The following is an 11,858-nucleotide window of genomic DNA, read 5'->3' on the forward strand; positions in this document are numbered from 1 at the left end:
TATTCCACTTGCCAGAACAAGCGGCATCATTCATTCACAAATCAGGGCAAAGTTAAGCGCGCTGCGCCGGGCTCTTTTCTCTTCAAAGATGGTAATAATAAATGGCATAACTTTTATTCATATCTAACACTCACACAAATTATCACTAGCCTATATATATATATATATATATATATATATATATATATATATATATATATATATATATATATATATATATATATATATATATATATACACACACACACACACACACACACACACACACACAACAGTTCTTTCTGGTTATATCTTTTAATAAGAAATTGTTAACGGATTGTCTAATAATTATTAACGATAACAGCGGGACAGAAAAGATACCAAGCCCAGTTTGTAATGAAGGGCTATATTTGATCAAATGATGACTTGTTTTCTTGACTTGAAAAATTGTGAAATGTTTACTGCAACATTGAACTTAATCATGTAATAGTCTAGTCTATTCAAATATTCGATTGTTAACGACACTTCTGTTGTAACTTGAATTTAATAAATTACAGGCGGAATGCATTTGTTTTACGGAATGTTTGTATTAGTTTCTGGAGGAGCAATGATGTAATAATGATGTAATAATAATAATAATAAATAGCGTATATTGTGTATTAAACTTTCAATTGTCACTGAGATCCCAAATAGCCTACTTAAAAGAGCGTGAATCTCTATATTGAAATCGTAGTAGCGTATAACTGGCGATATAACTCTATATAGATTATTCATTTTCAGTTAAATTAACATTTATTTGCATAGCGCTTTTCACAACACATAACTAATTTCAAAGAATCTGATCTGTTATCAGAGGTGACTGTGTCCAAGTAAAGTCTATATTTTGGAAACTTAAAGTTAAGATAATAAATCGCACAGTTTTAGCTAACATCATGTATTCATTTTAGGCAGAAACAATGAGCTCGTTATAGCCTGCTGTGACATTTCCCTTTTATTTAGCAAAGATCGTTGTAAAAAATAATATTTTGAAATAAATGAAGTCATATTCCCCCTGCTTTGCCTCTGCAGAGTGTTTGGTGAATGAAGAGGCAGAATCAACAGGTGTTCCTGAAGTGTTGCTCATATCAGTGTCAGAGACAGTGCAGACCGTGTGAAATGATGGAGGTGAACAGATATTTCTCTCGGTTTTGTTACAGAACAGTGAGAAAGACAGCTCTTTCCAGACAGCAGCAGTTTAGTTTGACATTATGATGCTTATTACAGATGGAGCGCTGCTTTGATGTGAGTGTCGGGTTTCTGTGTGTCTCTGTCCAAATGATTATCATTTTCCCATGTATGAGAGTAAATATAACTCGCAGAAGTCCGAGATAACAGCCGCCGTGTTCAAAGCGAGGGATTATGTAAAGGAAATATAAAGATCTCCACTGGAAAAGCTTTGAGCTCTTTTTGTTCGATCAAAGGGATGAAATGAGAACAACTGTTGCTGGCTTTAAAACAGAGGGATAAAACAGAATATCAAGATAAACTGACAGACAGTAAATGGGAAGTGAAGTGGACTCACGCGGCACCTGTGAACTGATAGATAGATAGATAGATAGATAGATAGATAGATAGATAGATAGATAGATAGATAGATAGATAGATAGATAGATAGATAGATAGATAGATAGATAGATAGATAGATATGAAATATTAGATAGATAGATAGATAGATAGATATGAAATATTAGATAGATAGATAGATAGATAGATAGATTGATAGATAGATAGATAGATAGATAGATATGAAATATTAGATTGATTGATAGATAGCTAGATAGATAGATATGAAATATTAGATTGATAGATAGATAGATAGATATGAAATATTAGATAGATAGATAGATAGATATGAAATATTAGATAGATAGATAGATAGATAGATAGATAGATAGATAGATAGATAGATAGATAGATAGATAGATAGATAGATAGATAGATAGATAGATATGAAATATTAGATTGATAGATAGATAGACAGATATGAAATATTAGATTGATTGATAGATAGATAGATAGATATGAAATATTAGATAGATAGATAGATAGATAGATAGATAGATAGATAGATAGATAGATAGATAGATAGATAGATATGAAATATTAGATAGATAGATAGATAGATAGATATGAAATATTAGATAGATAGATAGATAGATAGATAGATAGATAGATAGATAGATAGATAGATAGATAGATAGATAGATAGATAGATAGATAGATAGATAGATAGATATGAAATATTAGATAGATGGATGGATGGATTGATGGATGGATGGATGGATGGATGGATGGATGGATGGATGGATGGATGGATGATGGATAGATAGATACAATAAGGTAATTACATTTTTCACTTTTTAGACAAACATATTAATTAATTAACATTTAACTTACAAAGCAAAAATAATAATTGGGTTGATATATATTACACTGATGTTGTGGTAGCCTTATAACGACATCTATAATCCATCTATTTTTCCATAACACGATCTGTACACATACATAGGCCTACATTAAAATTAGAATTTTAACAGGTAGAATATTTCAACTTAAAATGAACTTTTTTTTTTTCTTTTTTTTTTTAGAAAATGTAAAGCTTTATAGATCATGAAGAATACTCACTTAAAAATACTCACAGAGACACAGGAGTCCATTCCTAGCCTATATTAGTGTGAAGAGAGACAGTGTGTGAAGCTGCAGTTCAAGCCTCCGGGATCGCGGACGCCGAGCAGCTCAACCTATTAACCAGCGCTTTATTCAGTCCGGCAGATTCATTACAGAGAGAACACGATCCTCCGCAGATTAATGCATGGCGCTTCTGGACCGAGGAGCTTTGCGGGGATGTAGCCTACGGCTTCACACACACCGGGAGCCGCTGTTAGCAGCTAAAGCACTTTCGGAAGGGCAGATTATAAGACCTTATATCGGACATTAAAAGACTGACCACCGGCAGCTCAATACTTCTGCTAATCACATCACGACTATTAATGTTCCCGTTCAGCTTCCCAGGATATACCTTTGCCAATTTTTTATTTGCACAAAAAATAAGGTAGTTAGGCTATAGTTAGAAAGAGAAAATGACATGTTTTGAAAACTTCCCTGGTCGCAGGAAATTCCATATTTAGTATTTACAGTAATTTGGCGAAGGACTTTATTTTTATTCTCGAGTGATTCAATAATTAATGTTTGAACGGAAGACGTGTCATAAATGTGCCATTTTTTTTTTTTTATTTTTTTTTTTGCATGAAAAAAGGTTAGGCTAGTTAGAAAGGAAAATGACATATTTTGAAACCTTCTCTGGTTGCAGGAAATTCCATAAAAGTTATAGTTTTAATAATTGTTACCCACAGTAATTTGGCGAAGGGTTTTATTTTTATTCTCGAGTGATTAAATAATGTTTGAACGCAAGGCGTGTCATTAATGGGCAAATACGTATTATTTTTATTCCCTCTAAATATCAAGAAGCACTCTTGGAAAAAAATATTAATTTGTTAATTGTATGACAAAAACTACCAACATCTGAGCGAATGAGAATGCTCTCTATAAAGAACACGAATACAAACTTTGCAACAAAAATTGTCCTCCTTAAGCTGATATGGCATGGCAGGGATGTTCCTGTAGATCTAAGTTATATTTAAACTTGACACTTTATTTTGTGCAAAACTTAAATTTAAGTTAACTTGGTTTAATAACTTAAAACTGACGTCATACACATTTTTAGGGCATGGGAACAATTTTTGGTCCATTGCAAATCTACCAAAAAACTGTTCCACTTTTTTAGCCTACATGTAACACCCTACATTTTCATTATTTTAAAAGTATGCATTAGAAGCCGGAATGATAAATATTATGCCTAAATATCTTCAACTGGAAGGAAGTATGGCACCACCTACTGGCGCAGACTACTAAATTCACTGTAAGAGCCATTTGACATTTGTAATAATCAGTTAACAAATACTAGCTGAATTATAGAAACCAATCAACATGGTCTTAATATGGACGTAAAGCAATGTAAGGGAGTGCAATAAATTAAATACACAATGGAAAAAGATCAGTGAAACAGTGACTTTTATGAAAACGAACAAATAACCAAATGTTGCACTTGACAATAAAAATGGTGTATTTACAAAAGTATTAAAACTAGTTACTGTTCCAAGTTTTCAAAGAGCGTCTTGATTAATTAAGAGTCAATATAATCCCATTCTCATCCCAAAAGAGGAACGTAGAAAGTAAAACAATCTGCTTTTTAAAAAACATTAAACATTGTTAATCAAACAAAGAATAGAAAAACTAGTTTTCAGATGCTTTCTGTGAAATCCTGAGAAATTACAAATGTCTATAAAAACAAAAATCCACCATAGCAAATCTGATTCTATGCACTTTGATGTTACAGAAATTTCTCAAAAAGGACATTCTTAAAAATAAAAATAGATATATAAACATAGGCGTCCCCCTGAGATCAAAACATATTTTTTTAAAAACAGGCCGTCACACTAAATGACCGTAGTCTTTTTTTTTCTTCTTGTTTCTCAACAAAGAGATTCTGGTCAAAACGCCTCAACCTTGCTGTGTCAAATTTGTTGCCCCCCCCCCCTTACAGTTGTACTGCTAACTTTTTTTTTTTAAACAGGTAATATGTAATCCACCTAAATAGATTTAAAAATCTATGAGGACAACAAAAGATAATAAAAACAGGTTTTCAGGAGAAGTAAAAATGCAACTAAAGTAGATTTTTAAAAGCGCTTCCACCGGCCGTCTCGTGAGCCGTCCCGTGAGCCGTCCCGTGAGTCTCTGCGCCTCTCAGGGGTGTGATTTCGGTTTCCTCCACTGCGCTCGTCCTGGTGATGCAAGTCTCCCCGCTGGCTGTCCCGCCGATGGCGGTCGTAGTTGTTCCCGCTGTTTGCGTGGCGTTGGTCTCTGCCGTGATGGTTGTTATTGTCCTGGGGAGAGTGGCGATGACCTCGCTGGCCAGACCAGTCCGGTTGCCATGGGTTACCGTCTCCAGAGCCCCGGAGCTGCTGCATGTTCTGCTGGAAGGCCCCGTTAAACTGCTGCAACTGTTGCTGCATCTGGACCTGCCACATGTTGTTCATCTATTAAAAAAAAAAAAAAGTGAGAATGACAACTTTAAATGCTACATTTACATATGTTCATTCATGTACATTTTACTGCTGCATGAACAGAAGTTTGAATGTGGAGGTGTTCTCACCATTGCCTGTCTCTGCAGACTGTCCGGTGAGCTGAAAGACCTCTGGATGTTCTGTGGAGGAGAGTAGGACGGAGAGCTCATCTGCTCTGGGGTTCTGCCAGAACAACACGACACAAGCTCAAAAACACACATTCACCAAACAATCCTTCTTAACTGACACTTTCTTATGTTATAAGTTAAGGAAAAATAAAAGGATAATTTGCATCCCACCCCCAAAAAAAAGTTTTCTTATCATTGTTCTTAAGACAAAACTTAAGTTCTTAAATCACTTGTGAATACATTTCTTAAAGTTAAGCCGGGCTCAGACTACAGGAGTTTTTAATCTTAACCGATCGTGAAATCTTCACAGATTCTCTTCTTTCAAATCTCAAACCTGCACACACTACAAGATTTGAAAACCGTGGCGCATCACACACTACAAGATATTCCTAAGATTATAATGCCAGATTTAGCATGTCATCTCACGGGAATGATACTGTGTTGTGGAAAGCTGCTGTAGACATTATATGAGGAGACATTATAAAGGCCGTCGTGTTGCTGCCACATTGTAGACTGAGCCCAGCTTTAGGATCACAGCCAACTTGTGCTATATGTCCAAAGGGTAAAATCTTTATTGAATTTATTGGGTTGATTCAAATAGTAAACATTACAAAACTATAAAACTTGCCACAATACTGTAAAGTACACTGCAATATTGGATGTTTGTGTCCACCCCTTTCTTGTTCACCAAATCAACACTCAATCAGCACTAATTTTGTCTAGGGCCGCATTTACAGTACATGGTCCAAGTACACTAATTACGGCACGAAAAAAGCACATGGATTCTTAAACTCTCAAATCGGTTTCTGGCCTCATCCATATGTGGAAATAAGTCGTGTATATTAATCGGATGCGTGGATTTGCGTCTGCCACGTAAGCAAATTTTCCCCTGTTAATGAGAGTAGTACATTGAAAAAGCGACAGTGGCGAATGACGTCAACTCAGGTGGACAACAACCGCGATCACATGACTCTTTTCTGTGGCGCAAGGGAAGACGAAGGCTCAACCCAATGTTTTGTTGACCTTTAAAGATGGTGCTCAAAAGAAAAGCTTGTATTATTTTGTCTGCGTCCAATTGCAAATTGTGCCGTTTTTACTTTCTTTTCAGCCTAAGCTTTTCCGGGTCCCCTTTGAGTGTTTAGTCGACAAATCAGAACTGAGCATCGAGAGTAAACGCAGCCTATAAGAGCCGCAGATGATGTCAAATTAGCTGAAAGTAAATTCTCATATGACCATTAATGTCGTTAAATGAATAATCTAATGTTCTTTACATCTGAATAAATGATCAAGATGTCATTGCTACATTAAAATAAAAAAGAGATAATAAATTGATACATTTAAAATTTGGCAGAATTTAATTTGTTGTAGCTATTCTACTACTGTCATTTTATTCTAACAAAAATATCAGGCATCACACCCGTTTTCAACATTGATAATAATCAGAAATGTTTCTAGAGCATCAAATCAGCATATTATATGTCTCTGATGAAACTTGATGCCACTTGATGAAATCCAATCACAAATGGTCACAAGAGACGCGTGTACGTAAATCTGTCTCTGCTGACATCTCGTGACGGGATCACGTCAAACAGATGTTCTGACCAGGTGCAACCATAAGCACTGAATAACTACATTCACAACAAAGATTACCTTCCACCACGGTGACCTGGAGTATTCGCCGGACTGGGGTTTTGAGAGTTTGCCGGACTTTTGCCTTCCTGATTAATGTGACTGCTGCCTGTTAGGAGCACAACAGATTCAGATGATGATTAATCAGTCACTGCTTTTTCTAATTAATGTGTGAAGTAAATATGACAACCCTTTCACAGCCCATTTCATTTCTGTAATGTGAAGCATCGTTTCATTTATTTATGATTTAACATGCAGCTATGGCTATTCATGGCAAAATCAACCGTTTTTATTTGCGTTTTTTTTTTTTTTATGATTACAATGCCATTTCAATACATTGTTTACAATTTAGCCTAACAATTTCGTCTTAAAAAAACAAACCGGTTTCTCTTCCTCTTTCAATAAATATGAAAGCGTGAGTCTTGAGTGACCAATTCAACATATCATAATTATACAACCTGTTCATATATCCATTTTCAAAATAACAATTATCTCCTTGATTTAGTACCGGATTCACCTCATATAGTTTGCCATTTTCCATTTAATGTAAATGCAGATTCAATAATGGTTTAACATCAGATATGCATTGTTTCTAAATTGCAGAACATTTCAGAGAAAGAGCAATTTATAATATTATTTACACTCACAAAATGACCAAAAACTACCATTAAAATAAATGGCTTCAATGTTCATTTTAAATGTGTTTAAAATGGAGGCGCAACCTTAATTACTACTGTTTTTTTAACATCATGTTCTTAAAGACGATTGTAAAAAATTGTTCTAACTCATGAAATGATTGGTGAGTTGCTATGCTGGAATGATGGATGACGAACTTCTAATGAACACCAAATAAAGCAGTAAAATATGGAAAGTCCTACCGGATCTGAACTGTATGTTGAGCTGACGTCCATACAGACGGATTCCATTGAGCAAGTTCAAGGCGTAGGGCACAGACACCTCATGTTTGAAGTTCACAAATGCAAACTGTTTTGATTTTCCATCATTGTCTTTGGGGATTTTGACTTTGATTAACGGCCCAGCCTATTGGAAAGAAATACAGGAGAGTTCTGATGTTACTTAAGGAAGCACTACTGGCAAAACACTTCATGCACTGGTTATTTTTGAGATTTTGGCCCTATTCTGCTTCTTCAACGGAAAGAAAACGATCCAAAATACACATTTAGATGTTTATTTTATTACACTATTTATTTGAGTCAGTATATTTTAATTACAATAATACATATATTAAAAATGTTCTCATGCACAGAAGCAGTAATCTACACTTCAGCAACACTTGCATACACCAAACGATATATATTGTGAAGGTTTAATCATATATCATTTGCCTGATTTATATTCAACAAAATGAAACAAGGATTTTAAACTTAGCTTCATCCAATGTTGAAATGCATGCATAAATAATGATAGAATATTTAAACATTACAGAAATTCTGCAATACAAAATTGTCTTAATGTAACGTTACTGTGATTAATCATCTAGGTATGGTGATAACTATTCGTTGAAATGTTTACTCTATTCACCTGTGGTGTATTGCCTTAATGAACGACAGATCAATCACACTAAAGACAATGTAAATGAGTGTTTGCAAAGACAACTACGATAACACAATATCAACAGCGCAACAATACATATTATACTCTTAGCAGCTACAGGTTAACTAATAAAATAAAACATCAGAAAAAAGTCAAACAACAGAGACACGGTGATGGCACTTCACATAAGATGATACTTATCTGTCAAACACGCGTCTAATTATTTTGCAACTCGAGCAACAACAAACAGCCTATCGTTAGCATTAGCAAGCTAATCAATGACGCTAAAGCACTTACCTGTAAAAACAGCTCGAATATAACTTCTTCTGTTACTTGAGGGTCCAAATTCCCGACAAACAGAGTCCGGTCAGCCTCATCGGCGATTCCCATTTTGTAAAATATTGATAATCCACCCGGTTGATTGCGTTAACTCGGTTAGCTTGAATTTATCATCAACCCATCTGTATTTTAAAACGCTTTTGCCGTGTGTGAGCAATAACTGTCGTGATGAACAGCCGCTTCACGACACACAGTTCCAGCACTTCCAACCACAGGGAGGCGCTATTATTGTGCACTTTTTTTAGAGAATCTAACTCACCGTGAGATAAAGCAAAAATCTCTCTCTCTCTCTCTCTCTCTCTCTCTCTCTCTCTCTCTCTCTCTCTCTCTCTCTCTCTCTCTCTCTCTCTCTCTCTCTCTCTATATATATATATATATACATATACATATATATATATATATATATATATATATATATATATATATATATATACAGCCTGGTGCTCTTAGATCTATGTGCTTAAATTAGATTAATTAAAATATAATTATTTATTTCGTCAAGAACACAGAAGGCTGCACTTGTTGACACTGCAGTTGGCTCAGTCACAAATTAAGAACAGCATGTGTTAGGTGTTTTAGTCTTCAACCTTATTTAAAAACTACTTTGAGATAAAGTAGCCTATTTATAAAGTATATAAATACTACTAAGTATTGACATAAAATTCAGTGATGTGTTCAGGTCACACTGATCAGTCTTGAATTAAACTGAAATGAGGTAGGCCTACAGATTTCATGCTTGGCAGTTCAAAAACGGTCCCTGAAGAATAAAACGTAGGTGAGCTCCATATAACATATAACAAGCTGGAATTCCTCAATTAAACTTAAACTGGAAAAGAAGTGACACAGTGATGGAGTGAGATGTTAATAATTTTCTAACAACGGGTTATGTGATATTCACAAATGAGTCACTCTTTGGCCCAGATATGGTTCAAAATGAAGACCGTGCAGGAAAAAAAAACGTTTAAATGTTTTAATTTTTTGCTTGAAATAATGTAACTAACAAAATGCTCTGTTTTCAAGACTCAATGACTCAACTAGAGATGGATAGTTTTGATGCTGTTGTTTTTGGTGTTATTATTTCATATTTGAAGGATAGGCTCTAGGCTTACTTAAAGATCAGTTTGATCTGAGATCCATGGAAATGTTTAAGCGGGGGACAATCACATATTTGCACCTTTTCACTCAAAATCTGCAGCAATACAATTATAGGTGTAGTATAAATCTTTTTATTTTGTTTCAAACACTGCCATTGCTTAACCAAGTTTTGTTGGTTCTCTCTCTCTCTCTCTCTCTCTCTCTCTCTCTCTCACACACACACACACACACACACACACACACACACACACACACACACACACACACACACACACACACACACACACTTCAACTTTAGGTGTAGTTCCGTTATCCAACAGTAGATGGCAATGTTCGCCTTCAGAACTGCACTGACGTTCAACAGAGACGACAAACTCCTAAAAATATAGCTAACTCTGTTGAATCTCTGTTGAGCCAGTGTGTATGTTGTACAAATCTCAGTCAGTAAAAGACAGAGTGAGAGAAGAGAAAAGGAGCGATACAACAATAGAAAGATGCCCTCTGTAGTTCTCCGACTTTTCCTGAGGCGAACTAGTGTTGCTCTACAGAGACTGCTCGACGTCGCAGATGAGGGATGGGTTTCTTCTGCCTTAGTCACGACCTCGTGTAATAAAATTAAATGCGTGTCATTTTACTCTAACAAGTGACCGTGTTAACCAATTGCAAGGTAGAGTAAATTCCAGAATATTTAATTGATGCGTCAATTTTTTTTTTTTTGAGTCTATGGTCACGACCTTTCTTGTTGCAACATTTCTGCGTGGTGCAAAGTAGCATCATGCTTTTGTTTTCAGTCATTTATAAAATCAATGTAGCCTACCTTGTTTTAGCCTTAGTAAAATAGATATCCTGATGGAAAGCTGATAGTTGTAGTGGGATCAAGAGTGCAAGTGTGGAAAGAAGAACGGTGTAAAAAAAGGTTGGGCAAAAAAAAGAAAGAAAAAAAAAGGGTCTTTATACATGAAAAACTTTCAAAGCACTGTTTGCAAGGTTACATGGGTCAAAAACAACGAAACCAATAACTTTCTGTGCATTTTGACAGCAAATAAAAATTTGAACCCGTCTGACTGGGCCAATAGATAAAAATTGAGCCCTGATATATTGAAGGCACAGGTAATGTGACAATTATTACAGTAGTTTTATGTGAAGATTGTTTAAAGTTCACTTGTTTCTACATCAATTTGGAGATTAAATGTGAAAGTATTACAATATACAAATATATTAAAAACTTTAATGTTAGGTGTGATTAATTAGTTAATATCTTTAATCGATTGACAGCTTTAAATTCATTCCTAAAGATTTTTCTCTTTATTTACTGAGAACAGTCTTATTTGTCAGTCACTGAAATGTTAAAGCGTACGAGCGCAGAATAGTTCTAGTTTGTTTATATTAAGGGGGCACTTAAGCGTATTGAATTTCTGATTAAAATGTGTCCAAGGCAGCTCTAGGCAGACTGAAATGTCAACTGTTACACTTAACATGATTAAGACATGCACTCTGGCATCCATGTCTCTATCATATTAGAGCGTTTTTACCAGCCAGCATTATTTTAGCGTCACAGAGGAACGTGACGTGGGGGTTTATCGCTTTGAGCGAGGTTGGGACGGCCGTGAAAAAACCCCAAAGCGTGGCTGTGGAGATTCCCAGATCTAGGCCATCAGCTACGCATTCAGCCTCTTCTCTAACCTTGGGGAAAGCACCAGTATCGCCACGATTATTCGCTGGTGGCTTCAACCTCTGTCCCAGTTTCCCTCCGCCTCCCCAGCAATTTTCTTTTTGACTCATCGTATTCATAATTCATGTGGAATGAAGTGATGTAGCATCATTAAATGCACATGAATATTTGCGGGATGAAACCTTAACCGGCCGCTGGCGCTTTCAGCCCGGCTGAATGGCTGAGAATGGCGCGCAATGTCTTCATGGGAGACGAACCAACTCGAACCATCTCTGCCCCCTCCGCTTGGGAGAGATTGCT

At 35.7% G+C, this 11,858-nt stretch overlaps 1 protein-coding gene across 1 annotated transcript; it reads right to left on the reverse strand.

The window, feature by feature from the left end:
• Window positions 1-4,072: 4,072 nt before the first annotated feature.
• rbm7 (RNA binding motif protein 7) lies at window positions 4,073-9,136 on the reverse strand. The gene is made up of 5 exons (XM_084409287.1): window positions 8,750-9,136; window positions 7,777-7,939; window positions 6,920-7,007; window positions 5,231-5,324; window positions 4,073-5,114 (listed from the first exon to the last, which is right to left on the reverse strand). Exons 1-5 carry the CDS (start codon window positions 8,840-8,842, stop codon window positions 4,755-4,757), a joined length of 798 nt encoding a protein of 265 aa, XP_084265413.1. The 5' UTR covers window positions 8,843-9,136; the 3' UTR covers window positions 4,073-4,754.
• Window positions 9,137-11,858: the final 2,722 nt, after the last annotated feature.

The sequence above is a fragment of the Rutilus rutilus genome, assembly GCF_951802725.1.
Source record: "Rutilus rutilus genome assembly, chromosome: 5".
NCBI classification, from domain to species: domain Eukaryota; kingdom Metazoa; phylum Chordata; class Actinopteri; order Cypriniformes; family Leuciscidae; genus Rutilus; species Rutilus rutilus.